A 25504-nucleotide genomic window follows, 5' to 3' on the forward strand; every position below is an offset into this window, starting at 1 on the left:
TCCTCCCCTTCTTTTACAACTGATCCAACTGATGAAAAGGAGTCTGAGCACACTGCCTTATTAAAAATGTGTCCTACCCAGTGCTTTCTCCCAGATCCTCCTCGATTGGTACTGCCAGCATGGGCCTGAGTCCCAGCGAGCTCATCTTCTCCATGGACTGAGAGATCTCAATCTCGTTCTCTCCGGCCACAAACTGGGCATACACAGTGGGCCGCAGCAGCAAGGAAAACCCCCTCCTCCCCAGGAGGGTGCGTGATGCAGACATCAACTAAAAGAAGAAGATAGGAAGAATATAAGGAAGATGGAAGTGGATGGGGCATGGTGGTTCGGTGGATAGCGCTGTGGCCTTACAGCAAGAAGGTGGCGGGTTCAAACCCTGGTTGCCCCGGCCTTTCTGTGTGGAGTTAGTTTGCATGTTCTCCCCGTGGGTTCTCTCTGGGTGCGCTGGATTTCCTGCACCGTCCAAAGACATGCAGCTTACGTGTGAGTCTGACTAGTTGTTTGTCTATGTGTGACATGGAAGAGGATGGATACTAGACTATGGTCACCTACAATCCTGCCTTATGTATACTTTTGACAATAAAAATAAGGAATCAGATAAGATAAACATTACAGATACCAAACCGGGGAAATTTGCTTGTTACAGCAGCTCAAGTCAAAAGAAAAGAGTAATTGAGAGATAAATAAAAACAAAAATGATTTTACACTATGTACACCTTTCACTTACACAGATGTAGATGGATAATAGAAATGGATAATTGCATGGGTTAAATATAAAGGATATATAAATATATATTTACACAAAAATGATGATAAAATATCATAGATATAGTATATATCATAGATATGATTAAAATGTATATGTAAATGTGATATTATGTATCAATAATATGAATAATATATTTATAAATCATCCATCCCAACACACAGTCAGTGCTTTGACAACATTCATGTTAATGCCTCACTCAGTCTTTCCTCCATTTACTCCTTACTTATTCATCTGATTTTCTTCCAAAAAATTATCATGAGTGGCGAACTCAAGTCTTACCTTCCCACAGTTGTTAACCAGTGCAGGGAAGGAGCAGAGGTGGAAGATACCCAGAGCACGGAGCAGCTCACCCAAACTCTTCACCCTGAAGGCACTGGGATCCTCAAAAGCCAGAGGCGTTGACAGAAGGTCGGGCTGCTTGACCTCCACCGTCCTGGAGGCCGCAGTACTCAGTAGCCTCAGCGACAAGAGATGAGGGAGTGAGGGACGCAAACGAGAGGACATCATCATCTCTAACAGTGTGTGTGTGCTTGTATGTTACTGACGCAGCTTGTTTCTGGTGTCTCAGTGATTTGAATTGTTTGTATAAATCTTCCTTTGTTGTTATTTTGAAGTGTGTACCGTCTCTGAAATGCGCATTAAACAGAAATACATTGATCCAGATTGTCAGAGCCTGAGTGGTCAGCTCGGGAAGACGTGAGGTCCTCTCATGTCAGAACCTGTTGGAGAAGGAGAAGGCAAGAATAGCAGCAAAATTTGTATCAATCATAGAAAAACTAGTTTCTTTTTTAAAAACAACACTTAAGGAGATCAGTTAGTAAAAGCCAGGAGTCAGGACACTTTGAGTTAGGCTACTCCAAAAGCAACAAACACACCTGAAACAGACAATAAAATTGCAAAAGAAAGAAGTCAGTAGAAACACCTTACCCTCTTTCCTAAACGTGACACTCAGAAGACTTAAATGATGAAGCTAAGCAGGTGCAATTTGAGAGGTTTTGTGAGTGGAGCAGTAAAATTCTTCATCTTTTGGGTTTCTCACTGGTTAATAAGTGACTACTTGGAAATTTGAGCAAACATCGAGTTGACCCTTAGCATTAACCCACAAGGGTTCACTTGGTTTTGCGTAAACCTAATGGACATCAAAAGCTCACTTTGTCATGTATAAAACATTTGTCTTGTTAAATCTGGCTTTTTTCACTTTGGAATAAATTAGGCTATAAAAGGCTATCATAGGCTGTGATTAAAGATTCAGAGAGGTCAGTTGTATTTTGAGATCTTTTTGCCAAAAAGACCAAGCAAAGCAGCCAGGAGAGGAAATGATTAACTGCTGCCTGCTGCCATCCTTGTCATATATCTCTGACATGACAGACTAAAAGTCCTCTAACTTTACACGCAGGCCACTCAAATCTTTATTGAAAATATGAAAATATTTGAAATGAAAAGGAAAATTCTAATAAATCACAACATGATTGATGCTGTCATTCCCAACTTTAAAGGCTTGGGGGCTCCTGAGACATTCAAGTAATCACGCAGAAATTAAAAGAAGTCCACGACAATCATGACAATCTGGTAAAAAGCCTTTATTTCATCTGGCCTGTCATAATTTAAATATGAAAACTACTGTCCATCTGAAGCAGTTTGGTGAACAAAAGCATGCTCTTCTTGTAGGTAAAAGTGGCAACTGTCTAAATTAAAGGAAAAGTTTGTCATTTAGGGAAAAATTCTTGTCGAGATTTAGGTGAGAAGATCGATACCACTCTACTGTCTGAGAGTGGTGTCAATCTTATCAGCTAACTCTTGGCAAGAAAAAGCGATTTATCATATTTCCCAAACCTTTAACATCTGAACGTTAACTGAAAGATCTACATGCTAGCAAATACAGAGAACCACATTTTAATTCTATATAGTCACTAAGCTGGTTCACTGTTACAGTTGAAAATAAATTAATCACAAAAGCCTGAAACATGAGACATTTTTATTTTATTTTTCACACTGGAATGGATATTTGAAAAGAAAATCTTCAACAGCTATTTACAAATTGGTTAAAATTCATTAACCTGTTTATCAGCTGAATTATTGGGAAGACATACACACACACACACACACACACACACACACACACACACACACAAACTCACACACGTTATGCTACTTAAAGTAATGCTACACATTGATTAAAAAAAAACTAAAAGCGCTATCAAGCCAAAACATTTAGTCAACATTAACTTTCCTATGTTTTAAAACACAGCTCTTGTGCTCATATCCAGGTAGGACCCTTGGGGGTGGGCGTGGCCATGCTGGTGTTGCCGGTACAGATGCCTGAACGGGATGGAGAGCGGTGAGTGAGGGTCCTGACAAAGCCTGAGAGAGTAGGATGGAAAGGCGGGGTAGAGGGCTGGGGGAGGGGTGGAGGAGGGAAGACTGGAGGGGAGTGATGGATCCAGCGGAGGGAGAAGAGACGGGTGGTGCAGAACCATCTCTGGGCGGAAGGGGGCTGCTTGATTGAACTGTGGGATGGCACCCATTTCAACTGGAGGGTAAGAGGAGGGGCAGGAGGAAGTACGGGGATTGGGCAGGTTTTGAGGATGGGCTGTTTGTGTCATTGAAGGAGCAGAGGTGACAGACTGCTGGAAAGACGAGGAGACAGCCAAGCAAGAGGAGGGTTGGAAAGGAGGGTGAGGAATGGAGGATGATGGATGAGCGAAGGAGGAGGGTGGGAAGGGAGCTTGGGATTGGTGGCTCAGGTTTTGGAGGTGCAGGGCAGGGTGGGCAGAGCTGGGAGGCACATTCGCAAATGACAGATTTTGCATGTGTGGTGGGAGAGAGGGGAAGGCAAAAGATGAGGGGGCACCATGAGTGGGTAGAGAGTATGGCAAACTAGGAGCCAGTGGGTGGTTTTTGTTGGGGAGAGGCTGTGTGGTAACTGGAGCAGGATTAGGATTTGCATGAAAGTTATTTGGATAGATAAATGCTGCTGAGCTTTGATCGCTGGGCGCATCATTTCCGCTGGCAACAGGTTCACCCTGCATCGGCTGACCAGGTTGGGTGAGCAGAGAGTCAGCTGATATTTGGTCCTGCAGACCTGACTGAAATGTGGAATCTAGGGCAGGAAAAGAGGCGTCTGTGGGTGTATGGGGGCTGATTGCCTCTGGGATGGTGTGATAAGTGTTAGCAGAGGGGGAAGAGGAGGACAGGAGTGGCTGTGGTGAGGAGGAGTTAGAAGGAGGCGGAGTGGGGAAGGTGAAGGAGGTCTGCTGCAGTAAGGGAGTGGTGGAGGAGGAAGAGGAGGAGAGCGTGGGGGAGGAGGAAAGAATGGTGGGATAGTCGATAGGAGGGATGGAGGGCTGAGGATCGGATATATCGGAAGAGTCGAGGGTGGGAAGGGAGGAGAAGGAGGAGGATGACGGAGGAAGAGGAGCTGAGGGGAAACAGGAGTTGGCCTGAGCATCAGTGAAGTTGGAGGTGTAAGCTGTAGTGTCTGATCTGTGGAGAGGAAAAAGAAACAGAGATATATTTTAGTGATGAAAAGACTAGTTGCTTGATTGATTAACTTAGCTTAGCTTAGCTTAGCATAAAGACTGGAAACAGGGGGAAACAGCTAGCCTGGTTCTGTCCAAAGGTAATGCAATCTGCCAACCAGTACCTCTAAAGCTCATTAATTACGACGTTATATCTTGTTCTTTTGAAGTCATCATCGCCAGTGATGACAATACGCCACCCTTGAACAGTGGCCAAGAGCCAGGCTAGCTGTTTCCCTTTACATCCAGTCTCTGTCTCCCTGTCTCCTGGCTATAGCCTAAGATGTAGCCAACACACAAGAACAGTATCGATCTTCCTGTCCCACTCTCAGCAAGAAAGCAGATAAGCTTATTTCCCAAAATGTATATACACTAATTGTAAAATATGTTCAGTGATTATATGATAAAAACATACACAGTGCAATAAGGTGTTTAATTTATACAAGAATAATGAAGAAATTAGACTGAATATGTCAGGAAAACATTAGACCTGCTATGTTCTACCTGTGAAAGTGTATGCATGTGTGAATTAGAGCATTCTCTTTCTGCACACCTACCGTTCAATCATACTATTTGCCACCTCGCCTCCCACTCTTTCCTGCATCCCACCAGCCATGGAGATGCTGATATCAGACATCTGGGATGCCATGAATGCGTGGCCGAGGTCTAGCGCATGCTGCGGGACCAGCGTGTCCTGATAGGAGGCCTCCTCTGGTCTGAACCCGCAGGAGGGGTCAGGCAGTGGTGGCATAGAGGCCAGAGCGAGGGCCTGCAGGTCTGTGCTGGTGGTAGTGGTGGTTATGGGTTGCGGCAGAAGCTCAGTAGAGTCGCATGGGTCACAGTTCACTAAGAGAGACACATAGAAAAGTGTTAGAATATGGCAATTCAATGCACTGTAGGGAGTAACAGTCACATCAAAATAAGGTAATGACTTAAAGTGGCGTAAGTCTGGTAATCCAACTCACCGATATCCAAGGTTTCTGTCAAGTCAGATATTTTGCGCTTCTGTCTTGCATCTCTTTGTCTGCAGAGGAAAAAGAAAAGGAGTGTAAATCCTCCACAACATGCATCACACAAGATATGAAGTGTATGCATCTGTATGTGTGTTTCTGTGTGGGCATTTGTTGTGAATTACTTTTTGCTGTTCATGCCGTCCTCTCGGAAGCCTTTAGCAAAGGGGTTGGAATTGATCTTTAGCTCTGTGATCTGAAAAAAAAACAACAAAATGTTTACAGTCAGTTTACATTCTCTCTATTTCTGTTCTTTGCTCCCATTTTCTTGACCTTGCACCGAAACTTCTATATATATATATATATCTAGTATTGCTCAAAGAAATATGGTCAGGGCTCTGCGACTCTGCTATTCGTGACGTGGTGCGTAGAGAGTCACTGCAAGTTATTTTGGACAGAATCATTAGCCTTCTATTGATAAATAAATGTAGCATTATGTCACCTTGTTGTTCTGGTAGGCAGTGACTGTGATAAACTGGGTCTCAGGGAAAACGAAGGAGTGCTGCCCTCCGCCCCACCTCAGCATGTCTCTGGCTTCAATTACATGAAGTCTGGGCTGGTAGCGATGCAGCGAGTGCAGGATTATCTGAAAAAAAAAAAGAACATTGATTGACTCAAAATACATCATAAAGATAAAATCTACCAGTGGTGGTTTTGTACTGTATTTGTGCTGGGTCAGTCCGTCTGCAGTACTTACATGTCCCTGTGTGTCCAGTGTGTTGTTGGTGAGCTTGGCGTAGTGAAAGGAGATGGTGCGGCCCTGCCAGTGAGAGCCCGTGGCAGGTGAGTCTGGGTGGATGAAAACGCGGTCTGGTAGCCTCGCCTCTGCCCCGCCAACAGCCTGCCAGCCACCCCCTTGGAAACGGTAACGGGAGTTGTCTGCCGGGATGATGTCCAGGAGGAGGATGTAACGGAGAGATGGGTTCAGGCCTGAGAGCTTCAACCTCAGCCCGGGGAACATTCGTCTAAGAGAAGGAGGGACAGTGGACAAAAGTTAGATCAACTTTTAGTAGGTTCTCTAATGGGCAGCTTGTTCATCCCATGTATTAATGTATGTGCTGTTTAAGGCTGTATTTTATCCAGTAGCCTACTCTGCCTTTTAAACTACACAGTAGCAGTTCATGTTGAGAGCAGAGAGAGGAAATGTAGGCCTACTTTATAGGAAACTTGAAAGGAAGTGGACAAAAAGCAGAAAGGATTTAAGAGAGGACATTAGCTGAATGGTAACTACAGGCAGATTAAACGTTTAGATAGAGACAGAGAGTTGGGTCAAAGGTCAGTGCACTATATTCTCTCACCTGCCCTTCTTTGTGATGATCATCTCTGTGCCCACCGAGCTGAACTGTTTCCATAAAGACGCGTTCTCCAGCTCCATCCTCACCTCATCTTTTGGGGTTTTGGTGGCAGGCTCGTTGGGGACAGGGGGAGGGGCCAGCACCCTCGGTGGCAGGGCTTTGGCCGCCATGTCACAGGCAGTGGGGAACAACGGCATGTGGGCTGGAGCCTGTCGGTCTGTGGGAACACACAAATCCAGGATAAAATAGTTGAAATGAAGCAAATACAGATGCATATATTTCATATTTTGGCATTGTACCTGTGAGTCATCAGTTGGACAAACCCAAGGACCAATTACTCAATCACTCAAAAAAATACATCTGGCTGACAAGCAACTAAACAAGTAAACGTGTGAATCCAATATCTCTCATGTTAAAATATTTTAATGCCGTTAATGTTTCATCAAAGCTAAATGAATCAAATGTCTTAAGGTACAAAGTAGTACTGCCACTACTCTCCAATTCAAGAGTTGTCTTGGAGCATAGCCGGTCTAAAGGTTGCACACAGATGCCCCATCATGCCCGCTGACTTTGCTAAATGATGGTTGTTAGCTGTTAAATGGTTCAATATATATTTGTTAGTATTTTAATGGTTCACTATGGATTATCAATCCTCCCTTCCTCAAGGGTGATTTAAGTCCCATGGTTTTCCAAAATGTAACTCACTCTGACCAGTTTCATTTTGTTTTGGCCCTTTCTATGTTTATATAATTTCTTGATAATATTCTCAATATTTTGCTTTTGTGAAAAATTATGTACACACTGCTTTTTTGCATTGCTTGAGAGATGGTTATAGCCACACCCATAAGAGGAACCTGACTATTCATTAAATGACACAAACCTGGGTTACTTTAGTATTTCAAAAGTACACAATTAGAATATTGGATAACCATTCAAGATTTTAAAAGCAAACTGTCTAAATCATTTTTTTCATGGATGCCCAGTCTCTCCACACGCTCCTCTCACCTCTGTAAAAGCAGTCTCCAATCCTTTGTGGTCCCATAGTCAAACTGGGGTACATCTCCATGCTCAGCATTGTCCTTGTTTGTCCCTTTGCTCGCCCTCTTCACCTGCTACAAAGGAACATTTCCCTCCTCAACTCTGTTTGTCTCCTCCTCTGTTTCCTTGTACAGATTTAGGTAACTACGTGATATCAATATTCTGCTTTACAGGAGACTTTGTCTTAAAGTGTTCTGTTCTTTCTTGCCTGTATTTCTGTTCTTATCCCTCTGCTGTTCTTTTCTAAATGTGCCCACAGCTGTGACTTGCTCTATTAAATAGGTGTGTGGAGTTTCACACATAAGGCCAAATGGCCCCCTTTTTGTTCACACTGCTCTTCATTTCCCTCCCTGTCTCTCCTCACTATTCCCTCATCTTCCCTTCTGTCCCTGCTGCACAAACACAAACACTCAAATATAGGGTTTCCTTTAGTGTCTGGTAGGAAAAGTTATGTTATTTGTGTTTTTTTTATGTCAGTGGAGTTAGATTAGATTAGATTTCAGAGGTAAATACTGTTCTTTTTACTTCACTAATATTATTTTACAGCTAAAGTTACTAGATACTTTGTAGATAAGCATTTTACATAGAAAACATAAAATCAACTTATGTATTGTCAAGTTTAACTACCCAAACATGAATGCTTATGCATGAATGCATCAACAATTAAATAACACACTATAAATGGTACTTTTTAAGTACATTTTGTTGCAGTACTTTCTTTGATTAGTAACTGACTAATTTTACATTGTGTGTGTGTGTTGGGGGGGGGGGGGGGGGGGTGCTATTTGTAATCTTACTGTCCAGATTTTCTGTGATTAATTTAATAATTCTGGGAAATGCTACTCAAATTTCAAATGCCCCCCCACACATACATAGAAATCTAGAAGTTTACTGGCAGGTCCCCTGTGGCTGTTTGACGACCTGATGACTTGTTTCTTCCTCTCAGCAGTCTGTCTATTAGGCTTTCTCAGCGGGGAGTCAGGCCTTAAAAGAATGTGGAAGAGGAAGACAGTTTAGCCCACGGCTGCAATTTGGCCACAACACAAACATAAGTGTCTAGAAGTTTGTATGAGAAGCTTGAATTCAAGTGTAAGCTCATTATTACAGCTAATTCTGGGTCAAGCATCTCCTGGAATATTTATGATTCGAACTGCTGAATGAATCGATTCTTGTGAGGGAGGTTTGGTGAGCAGACAGGATCGCCAGGTAAAAAACAATAAAACACCAAATGTGGACCACATAGACAAAACCTCTGTTGGTGGTACCAGACAAGTCAATTACTTAGTATGAGTTGTGGTGGATATTCAGATCCTTTGCTTAAGTAAATATATCACAGTGTGAGAATATAAAATATATATGTTAAGCAAAAGTAGAGAAGTATTATTATCAAAATGTACTTAAAGTAAAAGTACTCATTATGTAGCAGATTCTCTCCTGTTGGTGTCATATTACATTTCCAAAAAAGTTGGCACACTGTATAAAATGTAAATAAAATGTGATGATGTGCAAAAGATTGAAACCCTATATTTAATTGAAAGTAGCACAAAAACAACTGGAAAATGTATTGTTTTTGGAAAATGATATGCTCATTTTGAATTTGATGCCAGCAACACGTTTCAAGAAAGTTGGGACAGGGTCATGTTCACCACTGTGTTGCATTACCTCTTCTTTTAACAACTCTCTGTAAGCGTCTGGGAACAGAGGACACCAACTGATGTAATCTGGAAATTGGAACGTTTTCCCATTCTTGGTTTTCACCTGCTCAACAGTTCGGGTTCTCCTTTGTCAGATTTTACATTTCATAATGTGCCATACATTTTCAATAGGTGACAAGTCGGGACTGCAGGCAGGATAGTTAAGTGCCTGAACTCTTACTACAGAGCCATGCTTCTGCAATACGTGCAGAATGTGGTTTGACATTGTCTTGATGAAATAAGCAAGTCTGTCCCTGAAAAAGATGTCATCTACTTGGCAGTGTATGTTGCTCTGAAATTCCTTCAGAATCAGAATACTTTATTGATCCCCCAGGATCTTCACGACGCGTGTACTTCTATACCATCACGGATGCTAACTTTTACACTGTGCACTAACAACAAGCCGGATAGTCTCTTTCCTCTTTAGCCTGGAGGACGTGGGGTCCATGATCTCCAAACAGACTTTAAAATTTTGACTCGTAAGTCCACAGGACAGTTTTCCACTTTGCCTCAGTCCATCTTAAATGAGCTCAGGCCCACAGAAGGTGGATTTCTGGATCTGGTTTATATAAGGTCTCGGTTTCAACTTGCATTTGTGGATGCAGTCATGAACTGTGTCTGTTTTTGATGCAGTGCCGTCTGAGGGCCCGAAGGTCACAGCCATCCATTATTGGTTTTTGGCCTTGCGTACAGATATTATCTGATTCTCTCAATTATTTAAAATAATGTACTGTAGGCAATGAAGTCCTCTTTGCAATTTTACATTGAGAAACATTATTCTTAAATTAACTAACCTTTTGCCAGCAAAGTTGTGAACCCCTCCCCATCTTTACTTTAGAAAGACTGAAAAAGACAAACACACACACACTTTAATTACTTTACGCTTTAATTACTTGTGTGTAATGAAATGTATGAGGTTGATTGTTCTTATGTAGTTTGTATGATGCTTTGGCAATATTGTTGTTACACATTCATGCCAATAAAGCTAATTTGAATTGAATTGACTCTTTCTTTATACCAAATTAAGTTACTAACTTGTTGCCAGTTGACTTAATTAATTGTGAGATGTCCACAAGGTTTTTTTTCCTTTTCTTTTCTTGTCTTTTGTTGCCACTGTCCCAACTTTTTTGAAGCATGTTGCTGGCATCTAATTCTAAATGGGCATATAATTATCCAAAAACAATAACATTTTCAGTTTAAACATTTGATAAATTGTCTTTTTCAATTTAAGCAAGGGGTTACAATGTTTAGCACATTTTACACAGCATGGCAATATTTTTTGGAAACAGGGCTGTAATCTGTATAATATTACTGGATTAATTATTACAGATGCATTAACATTTAAGCAGCGTTTTAATGTTGTAGCTGGTCCAGAGGGAACAAATTCGAATGAGTTTGGGGTAATGTAACCTATAGCAATATGTTGTATTTTATAAACTGCTCATGTGTTTTGTTTGTGAAAGGGTTAAAGTACATTATTTCCCACTGAAATGTAGTGAAGCCGAAGAATGTAGCTAAACACTTCAAACTTGTACTTCAGTGTAATACTTAAGTGAATCTACTTAATTACATTCCACCACTCGATATGAGGAAATAAGTGTCTAATCAGTGCAAAATGTGAAGCGGAAAGAGAAAATGCAATAAGATGTATGTAAACAAGTTGCAAAAGGGTTTGAGAAAGATTCAACAGGCAGTGAGCAGGACAAAAGCACTGGTTTTCACTTTTTTTATTTTGTGGCTGTTGATTTAATGGCCATAAATCAACACGTTCCGCATTCTGCTTCTGTTCCTTGAAGTGATAATGGTCACAACAAATCCTCATTAAAGGTTTTAGTATGCAAGAACCAGACTCTTGTTGGTTGATTCTTTAGCAGATTATACAGTTACATCATGATTCGAGCCATTGTAAATTAAATAATCGAACAGGATAAACTGTGTGGTTTTATCTGGGTCGGAGATGTCATCTTCGCATCATCATGCGAGGATCAATACTCAGAAAAGGGAAGAAGAGAAGCCAAAATCTACCTGATGTTTCTCCCAAAATAAAGAGTCACAGCTGGAGTCACTTCACAGGAGCGAAGTATAAATGTTGTTCTAGTTGTTGTTTTCCTTCTCCATTTGTATGCATCCACGTGTGTGTGTGTGTGTCAGGAGGAGGATAAAAGCGAGTGGGGACTGAGAGGAAGTGGAGGTGTGAACGCCACACTGAGAGAAAGGTCATTACCTTGATGGGGGCAGCAAGGTGTGTGTGACGTCTCTTAATCTTTTTACGAGCTTAACAGGTGTGTCGCAGGCGCTGCAGCAAACAGACACTGTAACAGCCAAAGATGACAATTACTTGTTTTGCCATTACTGGAGTGGGGGAAGCTAGTGTTTGCTGTTTACAGTGCATTAAGCATTACCATAGGACTGCTCTTTGACATGTATGTGCTAAGTGGTTTGATATCCACCTTTGTTAGCTCCCTGAGGTCTAAAGGTCAGGTCATTGTAAAAACAGTTGATTTATTTTCTGATGAGTGCATTTTATACGCTATCATAAGAAGTATTTGCCTTTACATTTTCATCATTTAGCTCGGATTGGTGCAGGTGTTCCTGCTGTTTGAACAATTCCTGCATCACAGGAGCTTGTCCGATTTCCTCCAGCATGTTTTTGACGGCACAAGCCTTTTAATCTCCCGAGGATTACTCTTTGGTTGCCGTCTGTTTTCCGTAAATAAATCCTCTGCATGCATAAGACACATGCATTCAGATTACATACTTGATCTTCGGCTCTCACTGTGCACATTTGTGGGCTGAGGATGCACGCCTACATTTTTTTTATCACCCAAAACCCAGTTTTATTAAGAGCCTGCCAGAAATACATGATAAATAGTAGATAAATAGTACACCATCAACCAAGGAAGCACTTTTCATCATTACATGAGGCGCAGATATACTGAAATACTGTTTTAGCTACTGCTACTGTTTTACAGTCACTAGATAGCCTTACATAAAGAGCCTGCATGGAAAATAGGGTTTTTATGCAATCATGTGTTGTCACACACATCAATTTGAATTGTACCCTTAGAAAAAGCAGACAGTGTTTTTGTAATATCGTCAATTTTATCCAGTCAAAACAGTGAAAATGTATCCAACAGACAACTAGTGCAACTGTAGCTCGAAGTCGGTCAGACCACCTCCAGAGGATCTCTGTCAGCCTTCGACACTACCACTGTTACACTCTCAGGGAGACGCACAGCCAGCTTCTCCCTGAACACGGTCAGAAATCCCCGCTCGCTGTTGCTGTGGTCACTGAGGAGAACGCTAGTTCCCTTTGCAACGGCATCCAGCACTTCATGGTGGGACATCTCACCTGAACAATGGATAGAATAATTACATCAGCAGGCATTACAATGTCAAGGAAATAAATTGATAGTAAAATGAATAATATCAGGCATATAAAATTATTTTGAATGAAACCTACATTGGATTTTTACTTAATATCTACCTGTGATATAGAGGTCCGCCTGGACTCCATTCAGTACTGAGGCCCCAGATCCAGCACACACGGCCACAGAACACACAGAGGACTCTGGAAATATCAGAATAAAGACTTAAGCCTAGTTTACACTACACAATTTTAAGCCCAATTTGCCGGTCGGCGAGCTCGGTGACCGTCGGGCTGTGGCAAATCTGTGATCGCTCGGCAGTCGCCAGTCATTATATGTGAACTACACGACGACGCATCAAAACGGCTCCCCAACACATTTCTGACAGATCACCTGTCTGCCAGATATCTAGGATGCCGAATATCTGGAAGAGTCGGCCGACTTGGCATCAAATCCAGCCAAAGAGAGCAGGCATTTGGCAGAGCAGGCAGCTACTTTTTCACCGCAAAACACTCTTTACTCACCTCCAGCTCTCTCTGTAGCTCAGACAATCCCTGCTACCTTTTTATATATACAGTCTATGGTGCTAATCCATTCTTTCACCCATATTCTTTGTCTTTATAATTTCTATCTTTACAAAAACAAACAACAGCTGTTTCCTGCATTGGGTGACAGAGTCGTTGTCAGCTTGTGTAGTGTGTGACCCCTGTCACCGATCAGTTACGTAGTGTGAACGCTACAACGACTTCAGACTCCCCTCACAAGATGGCAAGTTGTGTAGTGTGAACGGCACGGCCATTGGCCAACGCTGAAAGTCATGTAGTCTGCACAAGCCTTTAGTAAAACACACATTTACATCTGAGGACCAATTAATCATTTTGATTTCCCAACTGTCAATCTTCAGGTAGAACCCTGAGGTTTCAAGGCCTTTATGACATGCTTGACCAGATTAAACATTTTAAAAGCTATTTGTTAGGGTCACGTTGGCTTGAAATACGGTCTGTATTTGTGTAATTTATCATAATTAGGTCTATTTTTAGCCCTTAGAGGAACACATGTTGTCATAATATGTATTGTTAACAGAGTGGTTTGGTTTGTATGAAGGCATGCTGAACTACAGTGTAATTTAATCCTTGGTAGTTCCTTAAATTTCATCTCTTAATCTAAACTAAACTTACCAACAATTTCCTCTTGCTCAGATTTCATTTGTGCCAATTTGTGAAACCAGTCGAGTTGTCTGCTTGGTATAAAAACTGCAGACCATTCAGGAAATCTACTGCCCCCAACACTCGCCTAATAAATGAGAGTTCCCATCCTTCATATTTTTTGCATGTTTATTTAATTTATAATACCAGTAACAAAATCCTGAGGTTGTATAAGAGTTCATTACCTAGTGTCCGCCCCAGTCCCAGAGCCAAACGCAGGTGACTCAAACCCAAGTGGGACTTCAGTTTCTGAATGGCTGTTGCCACGGTTACTGGCTGGTCCAAAACACTAAGTCGCCCTTGGCCATGGCCTGGGAGAGGGGGCTGTAGGGAGTGAAAGGGGAGTAGTTAGTTAAAATAAAATAAAAAAGCAACTACTGCACATAAAACAGGTTATTAGTATATTATATTATAACCATCCACATTTTTTTGTGGAATGTAAAGGTAGATTTAAAAAAAGATCAATATAGAGCTTTATCTTTTTTGTTTCAGTTCCTGATTGATAAAACTGCGTTATTTCTTAAAAATACGAACGTTAATCTAAACAACATGGCATTTCTTGAATTTCTTGAGGTTCTTTAGTTCATCCTCTAACAGTGATGTGTTTGTGGTGTACCTTTTCAAACTTCTGGATGGTGAGGGACTGGCTTGGAGCATTGTGTCGAAACAGTGTCTGGACACTGGGGGTCAGCGCTGAGTCATTGCAGGTTACACTGACATGGATCCCACTGCTGTCTGGTCTGTTGCACAAATAAACTGTTACTCACCAGTGCAAAGGACCTTAGTAGTGACTATTAGTTTTTGCATGTTTAAACATATTATTACAAAGTGCACATTCTTTGACATAAATCATTCATTTCTGTATTTTGTCAAAGTCACCATTCAGACTTGAAACTTGCTGAAAATAGGTAATCAATCAGAGTGCATAATATTCAGCCTTTACTTTGTTGTCAGAGTAATTTTACCAGCTTGTGGTGATGAAGATAAGAGTAGTGTCAGGAGTGTGGAAGCTTTGATATCAATGAGGTGAAAGTCAAATCCCAAAATGCATTACATTTACAAGCTAAGTGTCTTGAAAATCCAGAATGTAAATAAGCAATACTGGATGGTGTGACTATACAGTAGCATTGGCTCCTTCTTCATTAATACAGGCAACTATACTCTAAATCTTGCACAGTTTTCACAACTTTGACAAAAAGCAGACTAAAAGAACACTGGATTCACTGTGAACGTTTCAGATGTCTGTAAGGTGATTTCAAGCCATACAGAAATGAGTGAAGTTAAAGTAAAAGGTGCTTGAATGAAAAGAAATCAATGTAAATCTTGTTGTTTGTTTTGGAAATGGTCTGCACAACTTAGTTACAAGGCCACACGTGCAAAACCACCTAAATGGCCCTATAATAACTATAATTATATCCCTGTACACGTGTTGGTTTATGCAAATATGTAGAGGACCTGCTGACTGAATGTTGTAGTGTTGTTCCTCTGTCACAAGCCTTCAGTTCCTCCACAACAGCGTTTAGTTCCTCTCTACTTTTGACCGCGAATTCCAGTTTGTGACGGTGGGAGGCGCCGCCGAGGGCCTGACTCAGCACAGACACCTGACCGCTACCTGAAAGTCACGGACAGACACCCGAGGGAGAAATACACTCAGGGAAGACATGAAGAAGGACATTTGGTCTGTAGGTATGTGTGACACATCTTCCATTTAGAATGACCTCTTACCAAGTCCCCCGACCAGCCAGTCGTTTACTCCTCCTTTAACACTATCCCATGAAGTGTGAGGGGAGAAGATCGCTATCCCGGCCTCCACAGCCCGAATGGCCAATCGCTGCTTCCAGTCTTTCTGAACCAGACGCTTGATTGGCCGAAACAACGGAGGGTGATATGAGATAATGAGGTCACAGCTCATGGCCTCTGCCTCCGCCATGACAGCATCTGTAAGGTCGTTGGTTAGCAGGACGGTTTTAATAGGCCGAGCTTTGCTGGGCTCAACCAGCAGGCCAACATTGTCCCACGACTCTGCCAGAGACAGAGGAGCAAGCTGCTCTAACACCTGCAGGAGCTCTTTCAGCTCCATCAGGGCAGAACAGTGAGCAGAATGAGAGACGCAGTGGCTGCAAGAGAAGCGGACAGATGAGTGAAGAGGGACTGAGGCTGGCTGGCTTGTCAAGAGGCTGTGACAGTGACTCAGTGAAGGGAGCAATGGAGGGATGGATACAACTTTTGAGTTAGAAGGGTAGAAATGCGCTAGTGAGGTCAAGCTCCTCCTGGTACAAAGGCTTCTATAGGCGAGTGAAAAAGATGTCCCAGAAAGGTTTCTACATCCAGTCAACATCAGTGGAAACCTGTAAGGACAAAAGAAAAGGAATTGCTAATGAATTCCTAACTTAACACCTAAGAGCAAAATGAGTGTACTACAGAAATATATTCTGATAATTGACTGTTTAAGTAATTCACAGATTTAATTAACTTCTAAGTATACTAAACTTCTAAATAAAATGAGAGGACCTGCACGTTTTCTTTCTGTTTTATATGATTTTGAATCGAATATCTTTGATTTTAGGGAGATTTTATCAGTTTTCTGAACTTTCACAGATGAAACATTGACTTTAAAAAATCTCTTAACAATTCAATAGTGGTGGCACCCGTGAAACTTTCGAGGACAACACACCCTCTATTGATGCAAACCAATCCATCAGTCGTGAGCCAATCAATCCAACAAGCGATTCATCACTCTGCTCAAACAGTAAGAACAGAAACCAACTTGTGAAAAATGGACTTGTTCTTGTTTAGTGGTTCAGTTTTGTTCCATTTTCCAAACTTGACACCCTGAAACCCTTTCAGCCACCTCAATCTAGATCCCACTTCACAAAACACCTGGCCAGGAAAAACCTCCATTTAGACATCACCAGTCTGAGCAGTGAGTTAGCAAAAAGATGCACACAACCTCATACTTTGTACTGTTAGACGAATATCTAATCTAACGAGGTAGATCAATTTCTGAACCTGAAGCATGATATTTAGTTAACTGTTGCTGTGTGAGTAAAGTGCTGTACTGCTATGTTCACACCTTATTTGGATCTAACACGACCTAAAGTTACTATGAGGTGTGACTGACTGCTGCGAAGCGTGCAGCTACCAGCAGCGTTAGCTAACATTAGCTACTAATGCGCACTTAATATGTTTAAAAACACAGTATCAACATGTCAATATGTGCACGAGTGAACTTATCATACTTTCGCTTGCCTTTCACTTAAGAAGACTCTTATCGCTCTGTCGCTGAACAAATGACACTTCACTTACTGGAGAACTTGAAGGAGGATTGTCTCCTTCCGGGTTCCGTTTCTTACTGCAACGCTTTTGATTGGATAGATAAAATGTCAGTGAACGTCAATGTGGGCACTTCTTGTGTAAAAAAGTGGCAACGCTTGTGGTTTTAAGACTGCTTAAATAACTATATTCCAGTCAAATGTCACCAGTGTTTCACTTTATGGTGGATGAATTACGTCAAACAAAAAATATTAATAAATTCTTAATCTGCATAATCTGGTCTATAATGAAGACTTTGCCAATACGATTTTTATGCTTAGCAGGTCAGAAAACTGCATTGAACTGCATTTTAAAAAACAGTCTAATCTGAGATACTACATAGCCTACCACTGAAAATAATAATTGTGGCTACTGACAGATTTAAAGACAGATTGATTACTCAGAGCTTTCTTTCTGGGATACACTTCTGCTTCATAATTATCTGCAAAACTATTAATTAAATTAAAACTATGAAGCATTTTCCAACTTGTTTTAATGTAGCATGTTGAATATATCATTGAAACAACATAGAGGTAGGCTATAACCCTTAGACACTGACTCTGAGAGATCAGGCTCCTCTTCTATGTGATCTGTAATGACACTGAAGTCAGATGGTGGTCAGTAGTTTGTTTTGCAGGAACAGATTAACAGAGTTAACTTTTTTATATAATTTGGTTATCAGACTGGAGAAACCCAAACTGACAGTGTAAAGATGTATCCATTCAAAATGACTGGAACAAAACTTTATATATAATATAATAATTACATTTGAAAACACAATGGGTAATGGTACGTTAATACAACTTGTAGTAAACATTGCAAATAAAATTTGAGATGGTGAATTTAATCAAATGAAGCATTTTATTGTAATAAGCGATGCGCAAACACACACCATTTCCTTATCCCCTCAACAGATGTGTCCTGTGACAGTCAGTTCTTCTTTCTAAATTAGTCCTGACAAACATTTTTATAAAAGCACTAAATTAAATAACTAGAATACATTTTTTTTTTTTTAAAAGTCAGTATCCCACAGAGCCACTTTGGATTTAGCTCAATTGGTGAAAAACATCTTAAACCAGGAGCAAACATTATGTAGCTGTTGTAATGATGTAACGCTGTAATGTTATAAAACACACTGACAGATTAATGTGCACAGGAAAAGACTGGACTTTGATAAGCTGCATTAACTCTCACAGGGCTGCTGGTCCAGTAACAGAGCAGAAATATCACTAGGACCTTTGGAATAACATATGAATTTCCCCTGTGTGGGATCAATAAAGTCTATCTTATCTCTTATCTTAATAAAGTAGAGGGTTATAAATATTGGGAGATGACTGCAAAGGATTAAAAGGGCAGGTCACATTAAGTGCAGGGCATCAAGCTTCTGGGCAGAGTGGCTACTGAATTGAGTCAGAGAGCAACCCAGAGAGAGATTATTGTGGATTAATGCAATAAATGTCGACGCTGGATGCTAGAGGAATCAGGGAAGGATCAGGGCAAAGGCCCAGGCAGCAAACATTACATCATCTGAGTCTTCCCCTGGCTGACCTCTCTGCATGCACTACACCTTTCTGGTCCAACAGGACCCCCTCTTCAATTACCCACACTTTAATCTCACTGCACGTCACACATTACATTTACATTATAAACACAATGAAACAATGTAAATCTTTCCTAAAGGACTCTTTCTTTCTTATTCTTCCCTGACGGGCTGCCCACACAAAAGAGCAGTCGTTTACAACACAAGAGAAAACACTTCTTCATTAAGCATATTGGCACAGCTTTCCCTTACATCCAATCTGCGGAGTGCCGCTGACAGATGTATGTTCAGTTATCAGGTTTGTGTTTTCAAAGAGAGAACTGCTTCACTTTTGTTAATTTGTATTATAAGCCACCATGCGCCATCTGTCCACATATTTGAAGTTCATGTCTGTTTGTCATGCAATGACATCTGTCTGGCTGATGTGACTGTGAGGGTGCAGCATGTCCCCGTCCACGTCCCTAAAATCTCTCACAACACAGGTGCTGGCTTCAGGTCAGTATGACACACATAAGTGGAGATAAACCGCAACACAAATTCTGTTCACAGGAATTTCAGTATCAGGATGGGATGTGAAATCTGTGGTGCATACAATGTTTTTTCTTACAGATTTTGTTTTTTTTTATGCTCAAAAACTCTTCCCCACATTTTACATCAGAGAATTGCCATATTCAATTTAAGAATGGCTCAGGCCGTGCCCTCTAAAAGGATGAACTCTGGGACAAGCACACAACATGCATTTAATACCTAGAAATCTGTTATGAGTGAGTCATGATGTCAGAATTTTGAGATGTTTTATTAAATCAGTGGCCTGTCCATTTTTGGTCACACAAACTATTTATCCTCAGTCCTCAACATTTCTACCCTCAGAACTGCAGCATCGCTGATGTTTTTGGTTCCCTAATCCCTTCTTTGGTGTGAAACGCATAGACCATTGTGTTGATTTATTATTCAAGCAGCTATGGAAGTCCTGCTGGGAATAGGTTCCACATTTGTGTATGGCAAACCTTTGGATTAAATTACTTAAGTGCCATGACACACAGAATTGTTAAGTCTTTTTACTTTCTGTGGAATTTGCCAAATTATAAAGCTTTCATCACATATGTGACAAAAGTTAAATATGTGCTGGCTGATTGCTGGATAATAAACACCCAGAGTCCTTGGCTTTCTTTTAGGTGTCCCACAGGACTCATGTTGCATCCATTCAAACCAAAACTCTTGTCCAAAGTTTGTATACTTGGATGTTTTATTTTGTATCTGTTAATGAGATCTAACTTGTTGGATTCTGTCCATAAATTAACAATTTAGCCCAACAAGTTAGACAATACAACAAGCCCAGGCAAAGTACTGTATACATACATAATCTATACACAGTAGTATCATAACTGTTACATAATAATATATATAATAAACATTTGATAAGTTTATATCTAATTGTGCATTACGTTGTTTCAGGGATATGAATGATCCAGTACTGTCAGAATAAATACTCAGAATAAATATGTTCCATTCGCAATACATACACATACCCAATCCAGTTCAATTAAACAATTCAAAATGACCTCCTGTATTGTCAATAAACATCAAACAAATCAATATAGTTCTTTTCAATAATCTTACATTAAAAAAGTCTCAGTGCATGATTGTCAATCTTTGCATAGTTGTAAAATTCTCTGAGAGCGACTTGATATTGCTTGACTTTTCTTTGCAGTTTTCTTTGAATTTTAACATTATCCCGCGTTCTTCTTGATATGTACAAGTTTATCTGTCAAAGAGCCTCACAGAAAGGACAGCGACAATGTTAATGCTTGTCTATAGAGGTGCAAAGATGCTTTCTTGGCTGACGGTCTCCTCGACTGTCATTGATGGGACATCATTCTGACGAACTCTGCAGAGGAGAGATAGTTTCATTAGTTCACTGTGTAGTGAGGAATGAAATCATTGTGATTACATGTGCTCTAATCTTTTAATTTGGGATTTGTTGGTGCTGTGAAGCTATTATTGATGTTTATATCACTGCAGCTCTGTACCTTCAAAGCCTACTGTGCCGTCTCCATTGTCATCTGCTTCTTTTACTATGGTATCGATCTCTCTTTGGCTCATGTGCTCTCCCATCAGCTTGGTCATGGCTAATCGCAGCTCCTCTGTTGTGATCTCTCCGTCTCCGTCCATGTCGAACTACCCAGAGACCCAAGAGAAGAAGAAGGTCAGTGCGCTGTTTATCTCTATGACGCCACAGCGAGTGAGTTGGGGCTTATTTGGGAAAAATCTGGCATTGAAGAAGCTGCATAGCTGCTGCATTATTGTGAGGAAAGCTCTCACCTCTTTAAAGGCGTCTTTAAGCTCCTTCATGCCAATCATCCCAGCCGTTTCTGCCAGAAGCTTCGGGGCCATCAGCTCTACAAAGTCCTCAAAGTCGACTCTCCCACCAACTGGAGGGAAAATCAAAAGAAAAGATGCAGGGGTTGAGAAACACCCACAACTCTCAATTGATTCTGTATCAATTTTGGACCAAATGAGCCACCATAGAATTTTGCATATATTTTGTTTAGTAGGGACTCACGGTTCATGTTGATATTCTGGCTCAGCTCGATCAGCTCCATCTCAGTGGGCATGTAGCCCATTGTCCTCATCAGATTCCCCAAGTCCTTACAGCTGATCAGCCCGTCCTTGTCTTTATCAAACTCATTGAAGGCATCACGCAGCTCTGCAGACGCGTAGAGTACAACACTCAATCAGCTAGGTGGTCAGTAAAGGTGGTGTGGCAAAATTAAACATGTTGTGGCCAGTAGAGTGTATAAAATGGTCAAGTTGTGAGGTAGATAAACAATCTGTAATGGTTGTGTAGTTCAAAGAAATGAGTTTAATCTGCATTTACTGATAAAATAATATGAATATGAAAAAATGTAGATGAGTAGGTAAAATGTAGGTAAGAATTTAATTTACCGTCAATCTCATCCTCAGCCAGTTCTCTTGACTGCACAAAGAGAAAAACAATTAGTTAGATCCAGTGTAGTATGGATGTTCAAATAAATCAAACACTGTGCCCTGTAATACAAAGCTACTGTAAAATACAGCAGCTGTTACAACATATACAGCATAAAGAAAGAAAATGAGCTACCACACAATCTTAAAAAATGTTTTATCTTTTTGCAGTGGAGAATTGAACTGTGGATTAAAGTGTAGATTATGCCTGTATTGGCAGGTCTCCACTTTTTGGCTCATAATCCAATCTACTTTCCATAGCAGTTTGCAAACATCAACACAAACCCATCAAAAGTAGGACTGTTGTACTTACAATATTTTTCCCTCCTCGTAGGAAAATGCATGCTGCTCCGAAACTCATTTCTGTAAAAAAGGAAAACCGGAGTGTGAGGTGAAACTATGAAAAGTACAATTTCTGACACATGATGCAGAGATGGCTGGAGTTTGCCAGAGCCAGAAAGTCAGGACTAAGTTCCTTCTGAGAGACTGAACACTGTCGTGTGTTTAAATTGTGTGGTGTAAGCGCTTACCTTCCTCTGGAGATTTCTCTTCATCAGCCAGAAGCATCATACGACCCCTGAAGCAGAGTCTCGGTAAGCTGACCTGTGCGGTGCTCGAAGCCCTCTGTCTTCCTTCTGTTTCTTAATGGTCTTCTCAGGATCTGTCTTGTCCCTCCTCAAACAGGATAGCTCTGCCTCTTCAGTGTGTGGCAGCTCTGTCTGCCCAGCCTGACGGGATGCTGGGAGGTTGTATGAAGCTGTATGATGGGAGGTGTGGCTGCATCCCGGGTTGGTGGGGAGGAGTCAGTTATGTGACGGGGGGAACCAAAGGCTCATATGTGAGCTGAGTGTTGACATCATATTGTAAATTATGCTGCCATCTGAACACAAAATGACAGAAGATATAAGATACTTTCAATACAGAGATGGAGCTGCTTCTTTGCATTTTCTGTTCTTTTGAATTAATTACAGTTCAATTCAATGCAGTTCTACAGCAGATCCAACACTAATGACAGTATAAAATAACTGTAGACTGTTACACACAATTATTTCCATTACTGATAACTATGTCAGTTATTTCTGTGATTAGTCAGATATTTCAAAGATATTTTGGGGAAAGCAGCACATCTTTGAATTTGAGGAGCTGGAGCCAACAAATGTTTTTTTGTAAATTAAATTTTTGCTTTAGAAATGACAATTAAACAGTTAATGCTGAAAAGAGTTGATGATTCATATTCTGTTGACCGACAAATCATTAATCATTGATAAATAATCTGTTATCCAGGTTTTTATTGGAGTTAATTTTGTGTCTCTCAGTTGCATTATGTCTTATTGTCTGATTATTTTTTTGTTTTCGATTGATTTATGGTTTTGACTTTGTTTTCATGCTCACATTTTTTATTGGTCACCTACACAATCTAAAATTTCTCTGCCTCTCCCAGTTGTCTCACCTTCTCTTTCATCTGACAGGTTCTCTAATAAAAGGCAAAAAACTCCCCAGAATGATTTAATAAAATGACCAACCATAGTCTTGATTGTTCTTAATGTAACTTTTTGTTTTTGTAGAGGTATATATCCAACAGAAATGCAGACCAGTGTTTAGACAAAAGTTTAAAAAATAGGCGTTTTCAAATAAAGTTATATTTTCAATACATAATGATAATATATTAAATCTGGACAAATTATAGGTTTTACACCATCAAACTGTTTGAACACACCAAATTATAGGCTGTAATTTTTCTGTTGAAAACAGCAGTGACACTATAAAGAGGCTCATTTGGATCCTCTGTTGTTTGAACCCTTGTTGTTCTTAAAGACGTGATGGTAAAACAGATTTGGGTTCTATTAAAAAGCCACAGGCCATCCACAGCTAATTTCCAAGTGTGTGATAATCTGCATGAGTATTGGTTACACTTTCGTGACCAACAAAAAAAAGGGATTATTTCTTCCATGAAATACAATGCCTGGGATTAAAGCCTCTGGGTCAATCTTCCCTTCCTACAGCGAGGATATAAATGTTGTGGTCTGAATTAACTGTCTGAGCTGAAACACTCATGCAACACCGGGTCTTGATGTTGTGTGTGTCCTCTGCGCAGACCTTTCCCCCTCTGCCTGCTGCCCTGTTATGTAAATTCATCAAAAATCTGTTCACATAAGAGGCATAATCCGCTGGACTATGCAGCGGGAGTTTTTCTCTGGGCGGTAGAAGGTTAAGGCTGCACAGGCTTTATTTTTGGGAATGAAATAAATTACAGAGTGTCTAACAGCTAGAGGGTTAAATTTGGATTAGCAAAAGGATAAAGATGCTTGATGAAAGCACAGCTGCTAGTTAGAAAACATCTCCCGTAACTGGAGGTCAAAAGTTTGACCCCTCAACAGTCAGCCCTATTGAATAACTTGAACAAACATGTTGTACAAAACTGCACAGAGTATCAGCAGCAGCTTGTCATTTCTTACGGTTTACAGCCTGATGATTTAAGCAGCAACCAGGATGATAATATTGAACGATACAGAGGGAAAACTGTGTGTTTTGTGTGTATGTGGTGTGTCAGCTATCGAAGTGCACAACACACAGATTATACTGAGTGGATTATGAGAGCAAAAGCTGGGCCAAACAAGCCATATGTGTGATTGTGATGACGCGTATGTGTGTGTGTGTGTGTGCGCGCGAATCCCTTCACAAGATAAGGCATTTAAAAACAAACATTAAAAGGCATTTGGAAAAAAATCACAATAAGCAATGACAGAAGAAGGATTATGGATATATTTACTTGACACATGGAAAGTAATAAATGGCACAAGCTGTCTGTGAGGAAGCCCTTTTATATCCAAATTAATGCTCACAAGTACCTCCCTTCCTTGTCCAGAGTCCAGACACCAAAGCAGAACTCCGGAGGAGTGTGTCTGTGTGTGTGTGTGTGTGTGTGTGTGTGTGTGTGTGTGTGTCTCTTTATTCAGAGAAATGTTAGTAAATCAGAATTGCAATTTGGAAAAATGAATAAATATATGAATAAATATTTTACAGAGGCCCTCAGGGATCTCTTTGGTTTTGCACATTGCTATATGCGACTTTAAAAGTGTTATTCATTTATTCTGTTGGTTATTTTTATTGGTATTTTTCTCTTTCCTGATTATTTTTGGAGCCTTGAACCCTTTTCATCATGTTTGTTAGTATGATGCGTGTCCACATGGATGGATTTGTATTTCTCAGCATGGATTACATAATAAGATGTCATCACGAACATTGGTCACTGTTAAAATGGATGAGTGCCTGACATGTATGATACCAGTTTGTATTTGTTGGGCTATTTTCCACAGCTGTGACTCCGATATCACTATGTTAAGCTGAACTTATTTAGTGTTATGATATTTAGTGGACAGACAGAAATCCCTTTGTGTGATGACATTATTAAAACATTTATCATTATGTGGGTCATTTAGTTTTTTACTCAGGAAATGCTTCTTCTGTTCACCTTCACAGAGAAACACAGAGCAGCAGCTCTGGAGATGGAAAGGTTTAGGCATCTTGCTCTATGCTTCAGTAGGGTGTACATACATATTTCTGTAGACATTCAGTTACATGGACTGTATTAGTTATTACTGTTAGGCAAATCAAAAAATATATATACACCAAAGATTTTTTTGCCATGCTGCTCCTTTCAATATCTCTGTTTGCATTAGACCATTGCGGGCAGTGTTGCAAATAATTAAGCATGACTGATTTATATGATTTTGCACCAATGTTATGAAGTACCTTGATTTGTTAGGTAT

General features: G+C 40.5%; 3 protein-coding genes across 5 annotated transcripts; all 3 read right to left on the reverse strand.

Annotated features, from left to right (window-relative positions):
* Positions 1-3005: 3005 nt before the first annotated feature.
* On the reverse strand, positions 3006-7695 carry tbx6 (T-box transcription factor 6). Its single transcript, XM_046069418.1, has 8 exons — positions 7598-7695; positions 6596-6809; positions 5995-6262; positions 5740-5883; positions 5423-5493; positions 5253-5311; positions 4845-5133; positions 3006-4252 (listed from the first exon to the last, which is right to left on the reverse strand). Exons 1-8 carry the CDS (start codon positions 7665-7667, stop codon positions 3007-3009), a joined length of 2361 nt encoding a protein of 786 aa, XP_045925374.1. The 5' UTR covers positions 7668-7695; the 3' UTR covers position 3006.
* Positions 7696-12406: 4711 nt separating this feature from the next.
* Positions 12407-17300, reverse strand: nif3l1 (NIF3 NGG1 interacting factor 3-like 1 (S. cerevisiae)). 3 transcript variants are annotated; one of them, XM_046069650.1, is made up of 7 exons: positions 17204-17300; positions 15623-16245; positions 15353-15509; positions 14514-14637; positions 14083-14221; positions 12812-12895; positions 12407-12676 (listed from the first exon to the last, which is right to left on the reverse strand). In XM_046069650.1, exons 2-7 carry the CDS (start codon positions 16233-16235, stop codon positions 12492-12494), a joined length of 1302 nt encoding a protein of 433 aa, XP_045925606.1. In that variant the 5' UTR covers positions 16236-16245; positions 17204-17300; the 3' UTR covers positions 12407-12491. The 3 variants fall into 3 exon arrangements, with proteins under 3 accessions (XP_045925606.1, XP_045925607.1, XP_045925605.1); XM_046069651.1 differs by having other exon boundaries at positions 17147-17252; XM_046069649.1 differs by having other exon boundaries at positions 17137-17228.
* Positions 17301-20288: 2988 nt separating this feature from the next.
* On the reverse strand, positions 20289-22304 carry cabp5a (calcium binding protein 5a). The gene is made up of 7 exons (XM_046069652.1): positions 22265-22304; positions 22048-22097; positions 21696-21726; positions 21313-21456; positions 21072-21181; positions 20780-20927; positions 20289-20637 (listed from the first exon to the last, which is right to left on the reverse strand). Exons 1-7 carry the CDS (start codon positions 22302-22304, stop codon positions 20609-20611), a joined length of 552 nt encoding a protein of 183 aa, XP_045925608.1. The 3' UTR covers positions 20289-20608.
* Between the last annotated feature and the right edge of the window lie 3200 nt (positions 22305-25504).

This window comes from Micropterus dolomieu, linkage group LG14, assembly GCF_021292245.1.
Source record: "Micropterus dolomieu isolate WLL.071019.BEF.003 ecotype Adirondacks linkage group LG14, ASM2129224v1, whole genome shotgun sequence".
Taxonomy (NCBI): Eukaryota; Metazoa; Chordata; class Actinopteri; order Centrarchiformes; family Centrarchidae; genus Micropterus; species Micropterus dolomieu.